Source organism: Psittacula echo (genome assembly GCF_963264785.1).
Source record: "Psittacula echo genome assembly, chromosome: 4".
Classification (NCBI taxonomy): domain Eukaryota; kingdom Metazoa; phylum Chordata; class Aves; order Psittaciformes; family Psittacidae; genus Psittacula; species Psittacula echo.
This window is the reverse complement of record NC_137738.1, coordinates 122591220-122617412: the sequence shown is the minus strand read 5'-3', so window position 1 is coordinate 122617412 and position 26193 is coordinate 122591220. Positions and strand designations below refer to the sequence as shown.

The 26193-nt window shown below is 42.6% G+C and overlaps 1 protein-coding gene across 1 annotated transcript in view; it reads right to left on the bottom strand.

The window, feature by feature from the left end:
• The window catches only part of RIN2 (Ras and Rab interactor 2), a 51168-nt gene extending 29466 nt beyond the window's left edge, over positions 1–21702 (bottom strand). The window contains exons 1-3 of the mRNA XM_080614863.1: positions 20723–21702; positions 7298–7392; positions 341–530 (exon numbers count right to left, since the gene is read on the bottom strand). Of these exons, the coding sequence (XP_080470989.1) occupies positions 341–530; positions 7298–7392; positions 20723–20779 (342 nt within the window). The 5' untranslated portion in view covers positions 20780–21702. The remainder of the gene's footprint in view (positions 1–340; positions 531–7297; positions 7393–20722) is intronic.
• Between the last annotated feature and the right edge of the window lie 4491 nt (positions 21703–26193).

Sequence of the window (26193 nt, the reverse complement as noted above, 5' to 3'; positions counted from 1 at the left end):
CATGCAGACACCAGTGCAGAATAAAATGCTGTCATTTGCCATTTATCTACTGCTTTCTTGTTATGGGGGAGATACATCTGTTACGTAGAACCCTGGTTAACACAGTCCAGCTCTAGAGCTTTACTTGCAGCAGTCTACTTCTCAGCTCCAGAGGACCCAAACTAGTCTCCAGTGTAACACCCCAAGCAAATGGTCCAGCTGTCAAGGAAGCCCTCACTTGGATTGTCCAAAGCACAGAAGAAATGGGGGTGTGATGTTGGTTGGTTAGTTTATTTGGGTTTCTGGTTAGTTGGTTGGTTTTTCACACTTGCACCAAATAAATTGCTATATAACTTCTTACCCCAGGAGGCTGGGCCTGCAGAATTTCCATGGCTTCAGCATCATTCAGGCCAAGCTGCAGCCACACAGGGTGAGTATGGAGGAGCTTGTCCAAAATGCTTAGCTTGTTGGATAGGCTGTCATATCCAGAGTCCCGGGGGCAGCTTTTTACATCATTTTTCTCAGAGACATTATCCATGTTCTTTATTAGACTGTGGGGAGAGGAGAAACAACAACAACAAAAAAAAGCATTAGACATGCTAACCTTTTATAAACACTAAGTTGAACAAACAGAGTCAGCACAAACCTTACGGCACTACTGCGCTCTGTACTGGTATTTCTCCTACTGAGAATTCATATAGTTGGTATACACAAGAATTCTCATATCCGTAAGATTTTTCTTTCACTTGTCCTCAGTTTAACCGATATCTCCACCAGCCCTGTAATCTTCACAGCTACATATCCATATTTGCCCCCTTTGCTTAAAGATTCTTAATTCCTGATCTTAATTCCTTTGGCTCCGGATTGACTTCTGTGTGAGGAACAAAAGCTAAGCTAAGTGTGGATGTGGCAAACTAATGTAACATTAAAATTTATTTAGGGCAGCTAAAGTTACTGCTCAATTCAGTAACGAAGTACAGCTCTTGGAGGCTAAAGATACTTGTTATGAATTAAAAATACAAATAAATTGAATAGTTTGGGTACTCCTTTTGTTATGCAAAACTTTGCCACCATTCATATAATATAGAACACCCAACATGATTGGACACGTGTTGCAGGTTCGAATTCCTCATTTCTGAGCTAGAAGTACATCCTGTGATTCTTTCTTCCAGTACCAGAAGTTATTAGAGAAGAGTTACTCTGGTAACAGCTTCCTGGTGACAATTTTCGAGCATAGATAAGAACCATCCCGCAAGCTCAAGACCTGACTCTCTAAGATGTCAGGCTCAGTGGTTGAATTCTCCCTACAGAGCTTTTCTATCAGAAAACAGGCTCTGAGCAGCAGCAGGCAACACAGCTGTATTTCCCCACTCCAAACTGTCTTGCAGCTCCTCTGAACTGTGTGTTCTGGACAGGCAACAAGCATCATTAACACCATTTACCACCTTCATTATGCCTGCTATTGTATCCTGAGCAAGTGGGTAGAAACTTCACAAGCACAGAAACACTGAATACTTACAAACACACACACGAACAACCCAGAAGAACAATCCAAACCAAAAAACCAACCAAACCTCACCAACCAACCAAAAAAAACCCAGACAACCAAACTCCCTTTCTATAGCTTTGGTCAGCAACTTAAGGCATCTTTAGACAGGCCTAAAGAGGAAAGTAAATGGGGTAGAGAACTTTCACCGCATGATGAGGTCAGAATAGGCACAATCATTCAAATCTTTCATCACCTGGATCAATTATCATTACCAGATTATCTGTGTGCTGCTCCCTTCCTTTTCTCTTCTCTTTTTGCTTATTTACGATGCATTGCCTTTTAGATTTGCAAGGCATCTAAAATGCAGATGATCTTTCCTCCCTGAGCATCAAAAGCTGTTAGTAACTGTCAATATGTCTCCAAGGGGCCCAAAATAACACAGAAACATGATGTGTGCAGAAGGGAAGTAGTGTTTACAACATCAGTTATGACTGGGCCCAAACTGCCACAATACAAGTCCTGGGTTCCCCTTTCAACTAGAGTTCCAACAGAACCTAATGTTGCAATGTACCAATCTCCACAAAAGTCAAATCATGAACCGCAAAAGTGTTTTCATGAACTGTATCTCCAGTAAATATTGCTCAGAAACTTTCCACTCACCTTCAGAGCCATGTAGCAACGTTACAAACCAAAGACAGCCATGGCAAAGTGCAAGTTATGCATGGACACTGGCTGCAGGTTTAACTTATTTCCACTCCTTGGTCTAGAGGTGGAAACTAAACATATTGCAGAGGGAAAGTGGCTGAAAAGCAAAAAATTTTTGCCTACAAAAGAAAGTTATATTACACGCAAAAGAAGGTGCACGACTGGTATCAGCTGTAAGGCCTGGCACAGCTTGCTACCACAGAACAACCTAAAGCAAGAGTTTGCATGTGTACATAGGGTCACAGTGTTCCTCTTTGGTTCGGCTGGCTTAGTGCTGTCAAACACACCCAAACCATTATAAATTGTAAGACTCATTTGAACAAGGAGCTGTCAGGCGTTCAGAACCTCCAGGTACTTTTACACAATCCCTCCCACATTCTGAGATCTGAGGAGGAACCTTACTGACCTATGTACACAGGCACCTCCTTGTTGAAGCTGCTTCTTCCCTCTCCAGATATAAGCCAAGATGATGAGTACCTGATCATGAGGAGACTTTCTGCCTCTCTGAAACGCTACTTGTTTAAATGAGCCCAATGCACTGCAGCTAGAGCAGTACTTGTATGTTGACTGCAATGCACAGGAAGGTGAACTAGGAACAAATGACACTTAAAAAAAATATATTTCCTATCCAAATAATAAAGGAAGAAGCAGAGAGAAAAAAATCAGATCTGGTGAACTCTGGCAAGAACATAGCTTGGCAAAACCATGTCTGGCAAACCATACACAACCTATGAGAAGCCACTTGCTAAGGTCCAGGTGGTAAACACAGGAAGACCATTTGCAATGGTCTAGCACCACTGAGCATCACAGCCGAAGTTTGTTGTTTACTCTTAAACTATTTTCATTAATGACTGGAGCACTAGCCACACAGTCAAACCCTGACACACGGGAGCTCTTGAAACCTGTCACGTCTTAGAGTTAGATTGTAAAATTATTTGGGACTGGGATGTGTGTGCAAGTTCTCTGGAAACAACAGCATGGAAAGAAGAACCATTCACATTCCCCGTGATCACATGAGAACGTGTGAGAATCGGGTACAGAATAATAAGTTGCTGTAACTAAACCACTAATGAAATATGCTGTATATTATGCAACAATTCAATTCCTCTCCTGGTTTTACTTTTAGTTTGGGTGTTTTTGTTTGTTGGGGTTTGTGTGGTGTTGGGAGGTTTTGTGTGTGTGGTTTGGATTTGTTTTCTCTTTTTTTGTTTCTTTTTAAATGACTCCCAAGAAAAGACAAGCTAACTGGGTCACACAAACTCCAAATCAAAACACAAATCAGCCTCCAGAGATGGTCAACTTTGGTGCAGGGGTGCTACACTGGTTCCTCTCCAGTGGGAGAGGAGTTTCAACACAACTCACAATGAACTGAAGAAAACACACGATTCATGCAAGTTTCCTTAGATTTGAGAGAACCTGCATGTGGGAAGTAAACAGAGGTAACTGCCAAGATAAACAATGCTGTGTTGCATCCCGATTAGACTCAGCTCACAGTAAAAAAGACAAGGAATGAGTTGAAGCCTGTAACTAGAATGATCCTATCCCTCATACCCAGAAGACTGGAACATTACACCTCAATCACAGATCTATGAAGCAAATGCTCCTGACCTCCTGCTCCCACAGCAGTTTTCTTTTGGTCTCTCAAATCCTACCTATGCCTCTTGCTTTAACCTTGTAAAACATGAACTTCTAACATTTCTCCCAATTTTTTGTGTGACTTGGGACACTGAGACTATCTGCTCCCTGCAGCTAACACCAACTTCTCCAACCTCCTGCACTGACAGACACTGGCCTCAGAAATGGACTTTTCTCTCTTTGGGATTACGGACACAGTGAAGGTGCATCCAGCTTGCAGGTGCATCCTGTCAGGATGACCAATATGGTTCCATGGGTTTGCTGGGTTGAATTAAGCCAGCTGCTGTAGGAGTTACAAACACACACAACCCTCTGTGGAGCAACTTGCCCACACTTCTGAGGGCATAAGAGGAGTTGCAGGAAGCATTAAGCAATACAGTCCACTCCCACATTGTTCAGAAGGCTGGTTATCAGCTCAAATGAAAGAGCAACCTTGGATTTAGCCTATCATCCCAGATGCACTCAACCATGAGGAGAAGGGTCACAGTGAGAGACCAGGTCTGATACTGTAATGAAGATAAGGACTAACTTGCACTTGAATGTGTCCACACTTCCTCACTTGATTTTTTGCCTCTGCTTTTAGGGTCCTTGCACACCTTGGTGTTACCTAGCAGGGAGTAAGAAAGCGAGGGGAGATCTGCTCTTTGCCCATGGCAAAAGAGACGCAACTTAACCTTGCTGCCAGCTCTTTACCGTGATGGGAAAGGTTTGCAAAACACAGCTCTATGTCCAGATTCATTGCTTTCCCACTCCACTGTTACTCAGCAGTGAGGAATACTCGTCTTGTTCCTTTCTCAGTCACAAGGGCAAAGAGAACAGCTTATTTCCTCCACTATCATTCACAAAGACAACAGATACACAGGAGTCCTGGGGCCCTCGAGGGAGACCAAGTACCTCCTAAGAGACCATCCGGATGCCACCAGCCATGTCATGTGTGCTCCCCTATCCTACATTGGCCTGGGCTGCTGCTGCATGCAGATCTCTAGTTACTTTTCAAAGGTCCCTGGTACAGTGTGGGGCAGAAATTTATCCCATTTATGCCCTTTTCTCACAGCACTTCCCATTTGCACAACTGAGATGTGTGTCTGTGCTGGGAAAAAGTCCAGGCATTAAACACCATGGAATACTGAAACTGATGGCATGAGCATCCCACTTAAAAAACAATTTTACAAGCCTCTTTTTTGCCTGGCTTTATATGCTTAGAAGCCAAATTGCAGGCACAGTTACTTGAAGCATTCTCAAAATTACTTGGGCCATAGATGTAAAAAAGTGGAGACAATCCAAAATACATAAAGGAGGAGTATAAATCTGAAAGTCACTGCACAGCCACAACCCTCTTCTCCCCAAAAAACCAAATCACCAAAACCAAAACCAACCCCCTCCCCCCCCAAATTAAAGCTGCATTCATATGATTTCATGTACTTATTTTTCTGAATACAGTTGGGAGCTATTGCAACCACTGCCTTTCTACAACTGTTCGGGAAGCATGCGGATATATCCCAAGGTGAAAAACGTGCAAGGAAAATAAACAGTCCTTTTAGCTCCAGTTTTTCTGGATGCAAATCCAAATGCCACATCAAGATGCCGACTTTTGCACAGCAGAACACACAATAATAAAAGCAACTTACATCAAATACAAGGTTTTAAATTAACTACAAAGAAATAAAGCTGTGATAGTAAACACATCCTTGTGGGGAGTCTAATGAAAATAACTCTGGAAAACCTTATCTGCAATTACTGTAACCTTGCTTTGTAGTTCTAGATAAACAAAATATATCAGTGCACAACTAATTACATAATTTATAGAAACTTTGATGCAGTTTCTTCCTTATACAGAAGCAGACAGTTCAGAATTATGTAGTCACACAAAAATTGACCCCAATTCATTTATTCAGATTTCATATTTTACATTTATAATCTTAAAAGTGACAGAAAAGAATGTGTATCTCTTAACTGGATGGCTATTAATATGAAATTTAATTCAGTTAAATAGTCATGGAAATTACATAATTCACTTTATGTCAACTTTATTTACATATTTTAATCAAAATATATTTTGCACTTGAAATTAACATAGTTACAAGAAAAAATCCAAACAAGCCATTAAAAAAAAAGGAATAAAAATTATTTCTTGGATCTCTAAAAGGAATGGAGAGATTTAATCGACTGTTTCCAGCTAAGTGTTCTCCCAGGATTTTGAAACCAGTAGATCTTAGTCTTTCATGCATTTGGTATATTCAAAGACACAAAAAGGCTTTCCTTAACTGAAAATTAACTGATGATCGTTGAAATTAATTAGCTGAATCCACTGAAATGGAGAAAGTGCCCTTCCCAGCCCTGTAAAAGAACTGTGCTTTCACAAGCTTTAAAACTGGAATAATATGCAACCAGGAGCATAGCTAAGGACTTTAATTAACTGCTGTCTTATGTTCTTTACTACTTGGGCAACAAAGGTGCAGCCCAATGTTTTATTTAAAAAATTTAAATACATATTGTAGTAAGTTTTAGCACAGAAAGAAAAAACCAACCATAAACCCACAGATGTAATTCTAAATAGCAATTACCCACTTCATTAACTCTGCCTTGAAGAACAAAACCCATCAGCTCCAGAGCTGCCCAGACTGTGCAGGTCAGATAAAACCGAATACCTGCACCAGTTGCTTTCCTCTTGCAACAGATATTTCAATAGTAATTAAAAAAATGTGTTCTCTTGTTAATACAATGATTAAGAATACTGAATGTCCCCCAGATGTCAATTTAATAGACACTGCCAATCAAGCACAACAGCCACAGCAAAGCCAAAACGATGGGGTCCCACTATGCCCATTTAAAGGTACAAGTTTAAGACTAAAAATTTCCACAGTCCACCCTTAAGCAGCATGACCTGTTTTGAAAAGCCAGAACTGATCTGCTCTGTAATATGTACCTCAAATCATTTTAAGGTTAAGGAAATGCTCCCATCTACTTAATTTTTTTATGTGCAAGTTACACATAAATGAACTTAAATACACATAATCCACATCAGCATTAGCTCTTATTAGTCAATATTTTATTTCCCAACTTGAGAACATATATAGTGTTATTGTACCCTGAATCTTCACAGAGCAACGGACATTTTTAGCCTTTACAGCATGAAAACAAAGCTCATTGCTATAGACAATGGGAATAACATTAGTAGTTTCCTGCTTTCAACATTCATCAGTATCCAAGGTTTGTAACAAGGAAGTAGAACTGAAGTTCAGTTGCTTTTAGAAGATACTAAGACAAATGCACAGAACAACTGAATCTCTGGGTGCTCCAACTGCACAAAGGCAAAGTCCTTGAAGCAAGAGCAAGATTATCTACACCTCTTCTGTTGTTAGGATGAAAAGTGCTAGGACATAAGCCACCCAAGAAGAGAACACAATGAAGACATTCCTGTTACGGTACACCTCCAGGAACTATGAAAAAAAAAAAAAAAAAAACAAAAACAAAAAACATTTTAATCACCTTTGCAAATCAGCTGATTCATCTTCCACTGTGAGATCTGTCTGTACCATCTCCTGTTTCAGTTCTCCGATTTCTGAGGCAATTGTGTCAATGAGCTAGAAAGGGACAAAAATAGTATGACGTCAAGTGAGTGGAAGAGGCGTGGAAAAGCAGTCCGGGCAAGCTTAGTCACCAGAGATTACAAACCTTTTCTTTTTTAAATTGCATCCTACTTGGACTTCCCCTTGCAAAGAAAAAGTAATGGTTGAGGCCACTTATAACTACTCTTGGAGAAAGAATAATTCCCATTTTGTGCCAGTACAAAACCTTCCAGCTAGCTTTATTTAAATATAGTAAATCTGCAGCCTCAACATATACAACAGCCTAAAAGAACTAAATGATTTGATCATCTTCAGGATTTGCTTTCTCAACAAATATAATTAGAAGAGGTCGATCTGCAAGAGTTATTTCAGAACGGATGCTAAGCCAGCATTATGATATTGTGGAGAATGAAAACTAACAAAGAAAGAAGTAAAAGAGTGGCTGCTTTTCACATTAGGACTCAGACTGCACTTGAGCAGAACAACTCTAATTAAAGAGAACTGCCCCGTAACACTTCAGCTCAGGTGGAACTCAATCCCCATTTCGGATGAGGGCAAGACCTCAATTTTGAAGTGGGTGAGATTAGCACTAGGGCTCTATCCCAAGGAACACAGTATTTCCTAGCCAGATGTCTGGGAAATGTTTTGTTGAGCAGAAACCAACTATGAAGTTGGCAAAGCATCCTGTCTAGGACATTCTTTGCAGCAACTGCATTAAGTTTGCTTGACACACCGCACCACGGCAGTTTATAAGCCCTGGCAGCGTTCCCTCTGCTGCCTGTAGTGAAACCTCATGAAAAGGTTTGCAGTGATGCCGTCTTCCCTACTACCACCCCTGCACCTCAGAGTGAACACACACAATGCCTGGCAGATGAAGTAAAACCAGGTTTCCAGTCAAAGTTAGAACAGTCTTCATAGTCATTCACAAGACATAACCCTGGATCCCACTACTGCTAGGTAGCTCAGTACAGCAGTGTTTTCGAAGTACTACAACAGACAATACTTTCCTATTTTGCTATTTATTGGAAGTTTTCCTCTATCTCAGAAATTCACAGCCTCCTTTGCTGTGCAGCATTATTCTGATCAATTCAAAAGAGTTTCAGTGTCCGCTTATAACAGGCCAAGTCCATTAAATGAAAAATTAATCGCCACACACTACATCCATACCCTGCGCTTCCAGTTTGCAAAGAGCTTCTACCTGCTGACATTCAAACATCCCGAGTCACTGCAGTAAGATGTGAGCAATGCCTTCCTGACCATGACCAAGAGCAGCAGGAGGAACCTGTGCTGCCCTGAAGGAGTAGCTTTGGACATCACCACAGCACCCAGCACCCTCATGAAACAGCATCTCAAAGAAAGAGCCACCAAGTGCCCTGCTAGGAACAGGTAAATTCATTCCTCCTTTTAGAATCATAGAATAGTTAGGATTAGAAAAGACCTTAAGATCATCTAGTTCCAACCCCACTGCCCCCAGTGGGCGGGCACACCTCCCACTAAACATCCCTTTTGTATAAGGGATGAATGCACCCTCCACACTGGCTTTACATGGTGAAAAATGTACTTGCCACTGCTGTTGAATGAGCCTCACCAGAAAGCCATCACATCACCACATGCCTCTGACAGTGGTAATGGGCAGCAGCATCACCTCAGAGGGAAGATTTGACCTGGGTGCTCAGAGAGTGCTCTAGCCAGTACATGGCTGGCCACATCCTGCAGATCACACTGCACTGATTTTTCCCTTTTAAAGCCTCTACCACCCTAGGAGCATCATCCTCAATACATTTATTCTCATAATCCTTTGAAACACAATACAGTTGCAATTCTCACTGACCTGATGGAGGGGAAGTTTCATGCAATGACGTGCTGCCCCCAAGCAGGGAGGTGCCACCTCTTCCCTCAGGCTGGCTTGGCTGTTCCTCTAGCTCTGTTAAGTGGTGCAACTTGCAAAAAGGTTGGAAGACTTTTCCACTTCATATTTTGGTTAGTTTCCTGCTGGCTTAATGACCTGAACCTAATTTTTGAGGGGGGCAGACAAGCTCCAGAACAGACGCCAAGAAACAGAGGACATCACCAGGTTGGGAGTATGTCTGCCTATTTCAGTGAGTTATTATATCCCACCATCCCCAATATGAAATCATGCCCTCTTGCTCAGCCACCCCAGCAAACAGCCCAGAGATTTGGACTCTTTGTGCCAACAGAGAACCTATGTCTCAGTTTAGGCACCCCAAACTAGTCAATAATTGGATCAGCCACCCAAAACTCTGCAATCTGACCAGGATGTTGCTGGAATTCAAACCATTCATGTCTTCCAGCCATCTACTCTGGTAGAACAGGTAGAACACTGGAACAGGCTGCCCAGGGAGGTTGTGGAGTCTCCTTCTCTGGAGACATTCAAAACCCACCTGGACACATTCCTGTGTAACCTTATCTAGGTGTTCCTGCTCTGGCAGGGGGATTGGACTAGATGATCTTTTGAGGTCCCTTCCAATCTCTAACATACTGTGATACTGTGATACTCAGCAGCAGGAAACATGCTTTTGGGCTGACAGCTACAGTAAAAATATTCAGCTATAAGTACCTGCTAAATTTCTCATTCATTATTGGTTTTGCTAAGTGCAATGAGGTAGTCAAATGCAGCTATACAGGTTTAGTAAAAGGAACATCACTGATGCAAGTCTTATTATGTCTCTACAGCTCTTGTAACCTTCTTATTCCTCATGGTGCTGCTGAAACTTTTCATTTTAGTTCCTTAAAACGGCTCTTAATTGCTCAGCACAGTCTTCTGGTCGCCTTTTTTTATTCCCTTATTCTTCACCTTTACCTACATATCCTGGCATACATCTCACCACTTTGCTGCCATGTATTTTCCATCCTCCATTCAGGAGTGACATGTTTGAACTTGACCCCTTTTGCAAGTATGCAAACACGAGACTTGCAAAGCTTAATTTACTTCAGTGCCAGGAAATTGAACTTTCAGATTAAAAAGGACTTGAGGCAATTATCCCCTTCCCAGACACACTGGGCACTAGGTTTCCACTTTCCATATTAGCCTCCAAACAGTAGGTTTCTTACATGAAATCCTCCCAGTCTCCCCAGCAGCTGAATGAGTAAAGTGGAATTCATTCTCTGCTGTCTGTTGTGAAGTTTCTAGTATTTTCAGATCTCCTAACCTCCCACCTACTGCACTAAGGTAGCACGCAGTCTTTTCTTCCTGCAGCAACTCTGCTGCTGTTAAAACCTTCGCAAAGTTGCACCTGAACACAACTGAGAGCAGAATCATGACCAGATTACAGCCTTTTCTCTTTTCCTACCAGATAGCTACAAAGGCTCTAACATGGTCTGTGGAGTCATGAACACAGCCATGTCACGAGCAGAACTGCCTTATGTGCTTCATCCTGCAGTAACGGCTAAAAAAAATTATCGTTCCTGATAAATGAAGCAAGGTTCAGTTTTCAGTTTTAAATTGCAGAATTCCCTAAAGATGCTTCATATTCACTGTGAAAGTGTGAAGTTTTTCAAGCACTACGTAGTCACAAATACGGGCAATTTACCCAGCTGTAAATACATTAGGGCTTCTGGTCTTGGCTTGCCTGAAGCCATCGCAGGAGGAAGTCACCACAAGCCAGCTACCAGCACACGAGTCAGCACCTTGAGTCTCATTATAGATGGCAACTGATTCGGTGATCTGCAACTATATTTGAGAGTTTAAAATATGAACTTCTGATGGAAATCACTATCTGAAGCTTAACATGTTATTAAACACTATTCAGAGATGTAATCTGCTAATGAAACAGACCTACTGTAGCTATGAGTTCTGTAACCTGCAATATTGAATAAGGTCAGCAGAGCAGCCTTTTCACTGCATTAGCCAAAACCTACTCCAGTGCTACATGGACTGGTCACCTTGTCTGATCCCCTGCTGCAGAGCCTGATGGAGGGGATCACGAAGGGCCCAGAGCAATCACCCCCATCCCCCGCTCCTTCCATTGCATTGCATCCTTCCACTGGGGCATGGTAAAACCTAAGGCTAGTGACAGAAGCATCTCAAAGACAGTCAATCTCAGCTAGAACTGACCACCTATTTGTTTTCAAATGATTATTGTCAAACCACCAAAAGGGATTATGCCACCTCTGCTTGGCTACAGCAGCAAGATTTGCGCACAACAATTGGCAGAAGCTGTAAAGACGGCAAGGAGAGACTAGCAGCTGGCTGCAGGTATGGAGGCACCAGGTATTGCAAGAAGCAGCACGGGAATGATGTGCTCCTGCTTCAGACAGAAAGAGGAAATGGCAGAAATGGGGGCAACCCTCTGTCACACTAGCAGCTGCTTTTGAATCCTAAGTTGCCAGCACCACAATCTGGGCTTCTTTCCCTACAAAACTTCCCACACTGGCAACTGCATGAAAGCTCAGCTGCTGTTCCTCATGAACCAGATACAGCAACAGGATGAATAAGCTCCTCTTCATGGGCAGGATCATCTCAGTCTTTGAACCTGCAAGATCAATTGCAGCCACAAAGGGCCACTCTTTGACACATCTACAGAGATTAAGTGGCTCACAGGCCAACAGTCTGCACAACAAAAGAGTTTTCCAGCATTTTTCTCTGATAAGTATACAACAGGAGCTCTCCACAGAAGCATCCAGGGCTTTCAGACACCACCTTAACACCTGCCTTGCTGTGTTGCCATCTGGCTGTTGGCTGACTTAACTGTGTTAACCCAAAACAAAACACACACCCCCCACCCTCCCCAAACTCAGGAAACAACACCATCCAGAAAACAAAAATCTTTGGCCACTACAGCAAACAAATTCTAATCCAACGTGTGCCGACAGCACACTAACATGCTCAGAAATTCAAGCTGACATTCTACACTTCATGCTATCATTTCACATCAGTTTGACCTTGGCAGATGGAACAGATCTACAGTTCAAATGAATTTAAATATTGTATCACTTTCTTAAACTGGAGTTCCTTGGTCAGTTCTTTTGTTCACTTTTACCTAAAAGCAAAAACATGGCAGCATGTTTTCTGATGCTTTCCAATACCCAATTTATTTTTTGAAGTTATTTGTAGTCATTTTTGTATAGCTGCCATGTTTGGCCTCTTTATCACAACTGTCTTTTGCCTGGGAAAGGTACTTGCTTGCACAAGACCAGAGTTCTTGAGGAAAAAATATTTAAATACGCATTTTTACTTATATATGCTTTAAATCAGAACAGCATAAGGCAAGCATTGCAGAACAGCTTTATATTGAAAACGCTGTAATCTTAATGCTTTTTAATACGTATGTCTGCCTTGAAGAGAACTTGTGCAAAGCTGTCTTTCCTAAGAGGATTTTGTTTCTGTGTTTAGAAAAAGAAAAAAAAAACTGCTAAAGAGAAATGAAACAAAACGGCACGCTTCAAATGTTTCAAGTGTTCTTATGTTCACATTTGCTCCTATTGGCTACATTTCTTGGGTATACTACATAACCCCCATGACCTACCACATGTACAGAATGGAGCACGCTACCCACGCACACTGTGACAGCAGGTACTACACCCGAACCAAAACATTGATCTTTAGGAATTAAAACCTCATTTTTTTTAAATAAACTGTCAATACTTTCTGCAAATGGCAACTTATTTTCCCCAAATTCTTTTTTATGTTAAAAAAAAAAAAAAAAAGAAGTTACTCTTCTCCTGATTTAAAAACAAAACAGTCTTTCAGAGTTGCATCATTTGGGTATTCTTGCAATTAACTGACAAATATTGTTACAACAGCACCTGACAAACCATTTTCTATCAAATAACACAATGTGTACTCATGATTTTGACAATTTCTAAAGTATTTAGGAGCAAGATATTTCTGGTCAACAAGCACTGCCTGTGACGCTTGCATCATTAGCATTATACAAGACAAGCTGTTAGTAATATGTCTCTACAAAATGCAGGAAGGATCCTCAGCGTGTACTGTTATTAGATTCAGCCCTGAGGAAACAAGCAGCAGCAGAAGGCTGCCACCTATTCACAGAGTGTGATGCCTACTTTGCTGGAAATAATGGGAAACCTCACCCGTTGACCAGTTGAAATCAAGAACGTAAGAAGCAGTTTCCAAAGGAAAATACAACTGAAGTGGATGGATATATTTGTCAGAGGCTTCTGTTACTGCAAAACAACATGCACAAACCTCAAGACTTAAAAAAAATCTGAAAAAATTGGTCACAGATGATATAGGACTATTGAAATAGTTATTACCATGCTATGCTACAGAAAAAAAGACATTTACATGAAAAGAAATGTATTTGCAAGTATGACGTCTTCTCAGGTGATGTATTATTTAATATTAAAAAAAACCCTGAAAGTAAAGGGAGACCTTACATAACATGATAAACTGTCATTTTTGTGTCAATGTTTTTCCTTTGGAGTTTACTTCTGATAAAGCACTGTTTTGCAAGTTAAAAAGAAAGTACAGTACAACCACTGTAAACCCAAATAATAATTATGACTCGGCATGAATTCACATAGCAGCTCAGTACAGTATTCCCTAGCCAAACTCATACTAAACATTATATATGTTTATAACATATAACACAAATACTCATATACTGTTTACATTCCTAAAATCCATGAAGGAAATAATGAAATGAAAACATCTTGAACCACAATGTTTTCTTTCATAACGTTTAATGCAATGCTTATTATCAACTAGTTATTTGTTCAATAAAACTGATCACAGCTTTCAGTAGTTGGCAGGGATGACAGCGTCATTCCTACATAGAGACCAAACATAACTCAGCTCCCCAGGGCTCTCTCACCAGAACACATATATTTGATTGTCATATATGCTCTGTCTATATATGCATTACTGTTGTGCATCAGAGAAAGTACATGCCCAGGACCAGACACAGACCAGTGCTTCTCTCAGAAGGTCAGCATAGCCATGGTCTTGCTCATCCAAGTAATAAAGTTTCCTAGTCCCAAGAGGAAGACAGGTGGCTTTGATTTGTTATCCATTTCAGGACATTTTTAGAAAAATCACTCATCCATCACTGCATGGCAGCTGACTTCCTGGGTTTTGTGTTGAAATGTAAACAGGCTTGTACAGAGAATTAACAGAACTGCCATCTTTCTAATTATTCTATGATCTTCCTTGAGAGTGCATTGAAAGAGTCAGCCAAGGTGACCACTGCAGTTTGTTTCCAAGCCCTGAGATTTACAACTGATAAAGAGGAAAAGGTAAGATCAGTGCCTCCAATCTGGCAAGGGAACACAGGCTGAGGAGAGCAAGGATTAGTATCAGACTGGGCAAATGAGCCTCAGCACTTACCACCCCCTTCCTGCCAGCATCGCATTTTTCATTCTTTCTGGAGACCTGCATCCTCTTTGGTATCACATCTTTTCCATTGTGTTTTGATAAGCAGAGCGTAGCAACCTTCAAAGAGCACCCTGTGCAATGAGATAGCCAAGTGCCAGAGACTAGCTAAACGGAGAATGCTATTTCTGGACTTGTTGTTGGATTGAACACAATCAAATATTTTGATACATGGCTGCAATTTCTGGTTATTCTGCACAGTGAGCTATGGATTTCCAAGACCACTAACAATATTGTCTTATTCTTCAGTAAGCAACAAAGTTTTGCCTGATGTTTGATTCTGGGACAGAAGAGCATTAGTGGTGTAAAACCTCTGATGCCAGTTCAGTAAAGACTGGAACATTTGGATGACAATGAGGATGGTTCCGTAAAAAGCACATTTGTCAGAGACATATATTCAGTTCCTTGCTATACCACAGACTCCCTCTGTAACCACTGGCAAGCTATTCAGTCCTAGAATTGCCCTAGCCTAACTCCATCTTTGCTTAATTTTTTTTTACTACTTGCTAACTTTGAGCCTTCATCAATTGCAAGGTATGAAGAGAATTCAGCCATAAAACTGCAGACCTTTGCTCTTCATCAAATTGGGAGAATCCTGTTTTCCGGATGTACCAACAGTCAAAAGAATGAACATGAAAAAAAACCCCAAACAAAACAAAAAGAGATGGATGGAGGCTCCAGCAATGGGAACTATTTAAGAGCCAGAAAGAAAAGTTTGAAATTCCCACTGTTTATTTGTCAATGAATTTTCTCGTAAACGCTCCTGGGAATGGTAAGATACTCTTTATGAGGATTTAAGTGTCCTGTGAAACTGCATACCAAAATGCTAAAGGTTTCTGGGGCAACTGTAAAGTAACAAGAACAACGTGACAGCAACATGCAGAAGTACACTACAGTCTGTGCATCCAGATGGGCATTCTGAAGTACAGGTCAGCATGGGTAAAAGGCTATAATTTAAGCATTACGTCTCCAAAACACAGACAGACCTGGCAAATTCAAATAAGTTAAAATGAAAACATCTGACGTACCAAGAGTTTTCTTTGCTCACTCATCCAGCAGTAGCAAATGTAACTGCTGCCACAATTTTATAAATGTAGGGGAGGAAAAGGAAGAGAAGGTGATTTCACTGTATACAAAGTGTGCACACACAGACACTGGGTACACAGGCTGCCTGCAGTCTCCAGTTTCACACTAGGTTCAGAACAGTGGTCCAACAGTGCAGTTTCCCAGGGATTGTGAGAGGCCTGAACACATAGCTTCAAGGCATATATTATTCCCTCAGTTCTTCAGATCATTCCCCTGCCAGGCTGTCCTTAGGAAAATTTAGGACAACCTTAGTTTCTTAATTCACAGTGTTTCTTGTGGCTTTAAGAGTCTGGTGTCTTGAAATTGCTCAGGTATACTGCATTCCTAATCATTCCAGGTAACTGCAACCAGGATGCCATGAACAGCAGGCACACAAAATAACTCCTCCAGCATCTGTTTTCCACACAGAACTACTCACACAAGGAGATACCAAGACTTCAGAATATGACACTGGCACTTGCTTACAGTCCCACTGACATCATGATTGCTTCAGCACATGGGAAGTGATAACCTAGAAATACTCCTCATAACTGAGACAGTTTCTTACCACAGTCTGAAAATTGTGACCATTCTTCCTATATGGCTTTGAAGTGCCATCAAAGAGGGTTAATGTTTGTGCTTATGAGATACAACAAAACTTAGCAGCAGTTCCTGTCACCAGAACACCTTGTTTATTGCTCACCACATGAAGCTGTAGGCAAGCCAAAGAGGAAAACACACTGTGGATGATTTGTATCCTAAAGATTGTCCTGGTAAGACAGCCTTAAGACAAAGAAAACGTGCAACACATAAAGCAAACCCTTCAATGTGCTTGTCTGTCACTATAACAGTACTACAGAATCTTAGAATAGTTAGGGTGGGAAAAGACCTTAAGATCACCCAGTTCCAACCCCCTGCCATGGGCAGCGACACCTCACACTAAACCATGGCACCCAAGGCTCTGTCCAACCTGGCCTTGAACACCATCAAGGATGGAGCATTCACAACCTCCCTGGGCAACCCATTCCAGTGCCTCACCACTCTCTCAGTAAAGAATTTCTTCCTTAGATCCAATCTAAACTTCTCCTGTTTAAGTTTTAACCCATTACCCCTTGTCTTATCACTACAGTCCCTGATGAAGAGTCCCTCCCCAGCATCCTTGTAGGCCCCCTTTAGATACTGGAAGGCTGCTATGAGGTCTCCATGCAGCCTTCTCTTCTCCAGGCTGAACAGCCCCAACTTTCTCAGCCTGTCTCCATACAGGAGGTGCTCCAGTCCCTGATCATCCTCGTGGCCTCCTCTGGACTTGTTCCAACAGTTCCATGTCCTTTTTATGTTGAGGACACCAGAACTGCACACAATGCTCCAAGTGAGGTCTCACGAGAGCAGAGTAGAGGGGCAGGATCACCTCCTTCGACCTGCTGGTCACGCTCCTCTTGATGCAGCCCAGGATACGGTTGCTTTCTGGGCTGCGAGCGCACACTGCAGCCGGCTCATGTTCAGTTTCTCATTGACCAACACCCCCAAGTCCTTCTCTGCAGGGCTGCTCTGAATCTCTTCTCTGCCCAACCTGTAGCTGTGCCTGGGATTGCTCCAACCCAGGTGTAGGACTCTGCACTTGGCATGGTTAAACTTCATCAGGTTGGCATCAGCCCACCTCACAAGCGTGTCGAGGTCCCTCTGGATGGCATCCCTTCCCTCCGGCGTATCAACCGAACCACACAGCTTGGTGTCATCGGCAAACTTGCTGAGGGCGCACTCAATCCCACTGTCCATGTCACCCACAAAGATGTTGAACAAGACCGGTCCCAACACTGATCCCGGAGGGACACCACTCGTTACTGGTCTCCAGCCGGACATTGAGCCATTGACCACAACTCTTTGCGTGCGGCCATCCAGCCAGTTCTTTATCCACCGAGTGGTCCACCCATCCAATTGATGTCTCTCCAATTTAGAGACAAGGATGTCATGTGGGACACTGTCAAACGCTTTGCACAAGTCCAGGTAGATGACATCAACTGCTCTGCCCCTGTCCATCAGTTCCGCAGCCCCATCATAGAAGGCCACCAAATTGGTCAGGCAGGATTTCCCCTTAGTGAAGCCATGCTGGCTGTCACCAACCACCTCCTTGTTTTTCATGTGCCTCAGCATGCCTTCCAGCAGAATCTGCTCCAAGAGTTTGCCAGGCACAGAGGTGAGACTGACTGGTCTGTAATTCCCCGGGTCATCCATTTTCCCCTTCTTGAAAACGGGGGTTATATTTCCCTTTTTGCGGTTGTCAGAATGAAGCTGCTAACACAGAAACTGGTCCTGCATGCAGCGCCAGTGGTCATTATAACTCTCTGTGGCCTAAAGGCACCAGCCACCATGTACTTGGTTCCCCTTTGAGTGTACTTCCCCTCTCTGGAACACACACCCCTCCACCACTCCTCACCCCTCCCTGCACCCTTCCAGAACATTAGGGTCAGATTCAGCCAGCAAAAGAACAGCATTTCTGTCCCAGGATGAACAGAGGGAATAGAAACAGCAACAGCTGAAATGTGTGGCACAGGACCAGTGAGGAGAATGCAGTGCACTGAGAGCAGCAGATGAGGCAGGAGCTAGGAATGGTCAGCAAAGTGGCAGCAGCTTGCCACTATGTAGAGCTTTGGCTGGTCAATCACATTTGTGGCAGTACTAGAAAAAGAAAACAGAATGCTTTGCCTTAATATAAGCTGCAATGGCAGCAATTATTAGCATCTTTCACTGGAAGAAGGTACAGCAGGTGATGAATATTCTAAGGGAAGCAATCAAGGCAAGTTAATTCAGTGCTCAGAAGCACCTATAAATTTAGATTGCTCCTTAGAGCAAAGCTGTGCCTGACAAGACAGCCCTGTGACCCTGGCACTATATAAACAGCTAAATTCCAGTGCAGAACAGAAAAGTTCAACACTGTATATTTAGCCTCAATTCCAAGCCGGTCTATGTGACAGTTTACTCTCTTGCATCAGATACCCTCCTGGCCAGTGGTAGAACACCACAGCTTGATAGGTCAGCATACTTTTCAATACCATGGCACTGCCTGGACACTATTCTCCCTGTCCTGCTCTCTAGAAGCATATTGTGTTCACAGCTGCACTCACACAGTGCATGTGAAGGCTTTATTAACTACATTTCACTTCAACTAAACTTTTTTTTCTGGAAGAAAATGTTAACTACAGTCTTCTCCATAATTAACTTCAGCACTGCCTCCAGAACTTCCCTACTGCATAGAAATAAAACAGTTAATGGGATTCAATCATCTTGAAAACCATACTGATAACCTCTACTGCACCTCTGCTTTTTGCCATGCCAACCTGAAACATGATGGTTCTCCAGCATTACTACATACATGTCTTTCTCTGTCATATAAAAAGACCAAAACATGTTTCCACTTTCCCCTAGAAACAAGTAAGCTTACTGCAGTCCTGAAAGTCCTCTGGCTGATCTCCAAAGCCTTAACAAACCTCACACAGAGCAGAAGGCAGAACAGAGAACACAATGACCCATGTTTATTTTGCAGTGTTCATGCCTGAGCCAAGCTACTACAACTGAGCAAATCATGTAAGTTAACTCTGCAGGAAATACTGGGAAAAAGCAAAATTAAGTCATGAAGTTCAATCCTTGACAGAAGTTCCCAGAGATGGAAGTGATTTATAACTATGCAGAAGTGAGAATGGTCACAGAAGACACACAAAACCCAATGACTGCAGGCAGCCAATCTGAAGTATGTACTTTCTGACGAGGTTCTCAAGGTTCCACCTTCTAGCTGTGATGAGGTTAGCAGGACTAAAATTGAATGTTTATGACCAGGGAAAAATGCATTTCTAAAGAATTCCAGGGAGTACGTGAAGGTGCTTCAACTAAGGGCTCTATCTCCCTGCATCTCTGAGCACCACCTTAAGTCTGGAGAGGCCTCTGCCTGTACTCCCTGGGTGTTCCTCAGGGGCATGTGTTTTCCCAGGAAAGCACATGTTGCATCCTGCCTTCCCAGCCCCTTCAGCTGTACTCCATGATGGAAAGGAACTGGGGGAAAACCAGAAGGCTCACACCTGAAAAGTATTTCTCACTGAAATGTGCTGCATTAAGTGTGCTGTAAGCTACACAACATCTCAAAACTGCCCAAGAACACAGAAACACTACATGGAATTATTTCTGGTTTTAATCTATGAGCACATCCATGCCAGAACAGAACTACTCTCTTTCAGTGCCTGTATCATCCAAGAAACTGGGCTGGTATCTTAGGAGAAGAATCATGAGACTCCTTTAAAGTATGTAGACACCCAAAGACACAGACATCTGCCTTGCTGGATTTTTGAGAGTATGACCAGAGTTAAGCACCAGCTTCTTGTTGATTTCAGCCAAGATACAGTTAGGCTTTAAAAAAGCCAAGGAACTAAAACCTACAGACAAAGCAAAACCACTAAAACACAAAATGGACTGAAACAGGCATTGAGAATACAAAGATAGTATTTTGTGCATGTTCAGATTACACACAAAAAGGAGCCTCACCCGTTTTTCTTAAAATAGGCAAGGAGATGAAATCAATTTTCAATCCCAATAGTGCAAATTCTAAACCTGTACTGCAACTTTAAGTTACACAAATCCAGTTAATGAGTGCTGTAATGTCTGTGCATAACAAAGCTTATGTTCTCAGCATTAGAAGCAAAGAAAGCCACAAGCTGTTTTACACTAAATATTCTATTCAGTATACAGGAAAACAATATACACATGAAGTAACTGGGTGGTAATCCAGCCATAAGCACCACCTGTAAAAAGAGATGCTCAAATAAGTGCTTCCCATTTTACCGAAGTCTTGCTACATATCACAGACTGTATGGCACATTCTGCAGCACTCATTTCACACAAACCCATGTACTTTATGCTCTGCATAAATATCCCATTTACCTTAAAGAAACTTCCTCTTTTGTCCAGACAACAGGCTTTCATTGTTAAAGATGACATCTTCCCTGGGAAGACTCCACCATATGTCTTGAACTCCTAAAAGTAGAGACGTTTATTTTTATGGTTAGTCCAGTCTGTAGGAAATTCCTCTAAGCCACAGAAACAATCACAACAAGTCTTCTGCCAAAACCCTTTCTGACAACAACACTGTGCCATTTATTTCCTACTAGAGTCCTTACATATCCCTTTAGTCTATTATTTGTCCATAAATTGCTTCAAAAAGACAGTGCTACTTGAAGTTTCATGTTTCTTCCTTCTCTCCACTGCTGATCCTGTAGGTGTGAGTAGATTTAATGTACTCATTAAAAAAAGAATGCTAAAACATAATGATTGCTTTGTTTGCTTGCTTGACCTCAGCCTGCATTACAAACACAATAAAATGTTCAATGTCATTACAATCTGCTCTCAAACACTACAATGTCACAGGGGCTGACTGGGGGAGGAAGGGGGAATAAAAGTCACCCACAAAGGAGAAAGCACATTACCATGAATGTAAAATAAAATATTACTAAAAAAAAAAAAAAAATTCTCAGACAATCAAACCCCAGCAACCCCACACAGACAGAACACCAAAATGAAATCAAACCACAAAACCAGCCAACGAAAACCCCCCTCCAAAAATGACGTTTGAAGTTCCAGTTAGGGAGAAACTGTATTTTCCATTATCAGGTAAATTGAACAGTTTAACACCCAGATGAACCTACTGATGCATAACAAGAACACATGCCCATAAGGAGAAATATTATGGGAGTGATGTTCAGCTGATAGCAGAGATCCTCTAAAGTCACAACTAATTCACACAAGTAATTCGGGAACAAACTTCTGAACTAAACAGGAGCCAAATTCTATGGCTAAAACATCCTTCTAGGATTTTTAATAGTGAGCTTATAATTGCATTTAAATAGCCTAACTCTTCTCCTTGCTCACACCTTTACTGACACAATAGCAGGTAGTTAAGTTGGAAGTTTCAGTTACCTAAAACGCAAATATTGCAGGTGTGAAACAATACAGACTTAGAGGCATAGCTTTTGATTTGATACAAGCAGAAATTAAACTATAAAAGGCAGCGAGCAGCAGTGAAAAACAAGTTTAATGGCCTGGCTGCAGATGGAGCTTGAGGAAAACAATGCAGCTGTGACAGAGAATGCTGACAGTCAAAAAAGCACATTTGACACATTCCTCTCCTGGCACACACATACACACATACTTCTTCTTCCTTCCAATGCCTTTTAAGAAGGCATCAACAAAGGTAAATAGGACCAAGGAGGAAAGAGGAGCTTAAAAGACAAAAAGGTTAAATGAAAAGACCTAGCAAGCACAAGCACTGGAAAACAGTGAGAGGTAGAAGCAGGAGAAAAGAAACGTTTTTTTCTTTTGGTTTTAGCATGTAGCAAGAACCTTTAAATTATTCACCCTGTTTTCACAGGTCCCACAACAAAAGCACTAGAAAAGGCTTACATTTTTCCACTTAGACTCTGGTTAAAGAGCAGCCAGGCAGGAAGCTCAGGAGCCAGCCCATGTTCCAGGCAGAGTTTACAGACTTTATAAGTTGAAAGAAAAATCCTGAATCCTGGAGAACATAAGGAAGGACTACAGAGCCCTGGGAGAGGTGGTTAGGGGCTCTGGAGCTCAGGCTGTCTTTTCGTCAATTCTCCAGGATACAGGGGAGGACCTTAAAAAAGCTAGGAGGATTGGCTAGGTTAATAAATGGCTAAAAGGGTGGTGTCATAGTCAGGGGTTTCGGTGTCTTGAACATGGAACCCAAGTTAGTAGGCCAGGTCTACTGGGGGCTGGTGGAGCTGATCTGGCAAAGGGGAAGGAAGCTTTTGACACTGTCCCACATGACATCCTTGTCTCTAAATTGGAGAGACATCAATTGGATGGGTGGACCACTCGGTGGATAAAGAACTGGCTGGATGGCCGCACGCAAAGAGTTGTGATCAATGGCTCGATGTCCGGCTGGAGACCGGTAACGAGTGGTGTCCCTCCGGGATCAGTGTTGGGACCGGTCTTGTTCAACATCTTTGTCGGTGACATGGACAGTGGGATTGAGTGCGCCCTCAGCAAGTGTGCCGATGACATCAAGTTGTGTGGTTCGGTTGATACGCCAGAGGGAAGGGATGCCATCCAGAGGGACCTCGACACGCTTGTGAGGTGGGCTGATGCCAACCTGATGAAGTTTAACCATGCCAAGTGCAAGGTCCTACACCTGGGTCGGAGCAATCCCAGGCACAGCTACAGGTTGGGCAGAGAAGAGATTCAGAGCAGCCCTGCAGAGAAGGACTTGGGGGTGTTGGTCGATGAGAAACTGAACATGAGCCGGCTGCAGTGTGCGCTCGCAGCCCAGAAAGCAACCGTATCCTGGGCTGCATCAAGAGGAGCGTGACCAGCAGGTCGAAGGAGATGATCCTGCCCCTCTACTCTGCTCTCGTGAGACCTCACTTGGAGCATTGTGTGCAGTTCTGGTGGTGTCCTCAACATCAAAAGGACATGGAACTGTTGGAACAAGTCCAGAGGAGGCCATGAGGATGATCAGGGGCTGGAGCACCTCCTGTATGGAGACAGGCTGAGAAAGTTGGGGCTGTTCAGCCTGGAGAAGAGAAGGCTGCGTGGAGACCTCATAGCAGCCTTCCAGTATCTGAAGTGGGCCTACAAGGATGCTGGGGAGGGACTCTTCATCAGGGACTGTAGTGACAGGACAAGGGGTAACGGGTTCAAACTGAAACAGGAGAAGTTTAGATTGGATATAAGGAAGAAATTCTTTACTGAGAGAGTGGTGAGGCACTGGAATGGGTTGCCCAAGGAGGTTGTGAATGCTCCATCCTTGGCAGTGTTCCAGGCCAGGCTGGATGAGGCCCTGGGTGGCATGGTTTAGTGTGGGGTGTCCCTGCCCATGGCAGGGGGGTTGGAACTGGATGATCTTAAGGTCCTTTCCAACCCTAACTATTCTATGATTCTATGATTCTATAACTGCATTCTTGTGAAAGCCAGACACTAGAGGATGACCAAGAGAAGACCAAAACCAGTGCTGAGGGTGTGGGAAGGCGGGGGAGAAATAATTAAACTGTCTTTGTAAATGAGCATATTTAAAGCAATGCATTTCTGATGAAGCTCTAAGGCATTCTAATCCATATTGCTTAAAGTCTGCCTAAATAACTTGATTACACCAGTAAGAGACTGAAGTCCAGCGAACTAAATGGATTTCCAGGTGGGTTTCCTCCTTAGCTCTGTGTCCTCATTTGTCACATGCACAAGGGTACAGAACAGTTGTTTCACTTGGGGAACATCATAGAAACATAGAATAATTAGGGTTGGAAAAGACCTTAAGATCATTTAGTTCCAACTTCCTGCCATGGGCAGGGACACCCCACACTAAACCATGTCACTCAGGACTCCTTCCAACCTGGACTTGAACACTGTCAGGGATGGGGCATTCAAACCTCCCTGGGCAACCCATTCCAGTGCCTCACCACCCTCTCAGTAAAGAATTTCTTCCTTAGATCCAATCTAAACTTCCCCTGTTTAAGTCTGAACCCGTTACCCCTTGTCCTATCACTACAGTCCCTGATGAAGAGTCCCTCCCCAGCATCCTTGTAGGCCCCCTTCAGATACTGGAAGCTGCTATGAGGTCTCCACGCAGCCTTCTCTTCTCCAGGCTGAACAGCCCCAACTTTCTCAGCCTGTCTCCATACAGGAGGTGCTCCAGCCCCTGGACTTACTCCAACAGTTCCATGTCCTTTTTATGTTGAGGACACCGGAACTGCACACAATGCTCCAAGTGAGGTCTCAGGAGAGCAGAGTAGAGGGGCAGGATCACCTCCTTCGACCTGCTGGTCACGCTCCTTTTGCAGCCAGCACTTGGGTGGTTTCTGGGCTGCAAGTGCACACTGAACCCAGTTTGTGTTCAGTTTCTCATCAACCATCACCCCCAAATCCTTTTCCACAGGGCTGCTCTGAATCTCATCTCTGCCCAACAGAGAAAAATCGGACACTTTAAAGACTTTCAGTATTCAATATTGGCTATTCTAAACAATCTAAATGTTGCCATATAACAAGAGCCTTTTAATTATAAAAGAAAAATGTTTTCTTTCAATGAATTCTGAAAAGGGGAATTTGCACCTGAAAGACTTGATATGGGGGGAGACCCAAGAAATCCAAAAAGGAGTTAGAATAAAAATTGAATTTTCCAAATTGATGCTATCCTCTTAATGACAACACCAAGTTCAATTCAACAGGAAGAAAAACCCAGAGATTTTCAATGAGTCACATTAGGAGTTTATGAGCAAGATCGTGCATTTGTATGTGCATCTCTAATCTCAGCCATTAATCATTCCATTTGCAATCAGCCACCCCTTCACAGGAAATCTAATGGGGTTTTAGTAGTTTGGGTTTGTTTTTTTTTTTTAATTTAACCACAAGGGTGTCTGCATGCAATCCTATTACCAAAATAAGAACATGCCAATATTTTAACTTTCCTCTTATTTCAAATGGAAGTTTATAAACTCCACACTACAGAAGAATGCAAACATACAAACACAGTTTGCCCTCCAAAGAGCAGTATGTCTCTAAGCCAGAAGAAAGCCTCAAACAAGACCACTGCTTATTTTGCTTGTAAGAGGTTCTGAAGCTCTAAACTTTTCCATAGCTGCTACTATTGTTACTATTTATGTAATATTACTACCTGTATGACCATAACTCTGAGCCTCAGATGAGCTCAAATCCTTGCTCTTCTCAGCTCTCTACATGTGAATCAACCCATGCCACCCCTTCCGGCTACAGTGCAATTTCAAACTGACTCAGGGTAACCTATACACTGTTGTTGTGGCTTTTTTTGACATACATGTCTTATTTTTTTAGGCCACTTGATACACAAATAGACATTAGGACCTGCTGGTAAAATAGGTGACGAGGGTTGAGTGGCACACTAAAAGTAAGGGTAGGCTTACTACTCGCCTCCCACCCCGAAGTTCAAAGGTATCTCCACTCAGTGCATGGAAACAGCTGCGGAGAAATGAACCTGCTGTCAAGAAGGCTCCATTTCTCTACACAGCTGTCCACATTGGATGCTTATTCAGATCCAGAACTGACTGAAAACCCACTGCTCTGAAGTTGTCTTTGCTGACTTTGAACACCACAAGGCTGTCAGAAGGGAAAAATCTCCCTTCTTTGACTGGAAAGCTGGGTGGAGAAAGACAGTAAAGCCCATCATCTTCTGTACATACCAGAGATGAAGATTTTCCCCTTCCTCTGTGTTTTAAGGACTGAGACAGAGAGTGTAGATAGATTTGCTTAGACGTTGCCTGAGTGACTGCTCAGAAACTCATCTGAAAATGTCGCCAAACTGCAGGAGCCAAACCAGTGTATAATTCAGGTGACCTTTGCCAGCCATGTGTGCAGTCAGTGCTCTGCCTGCT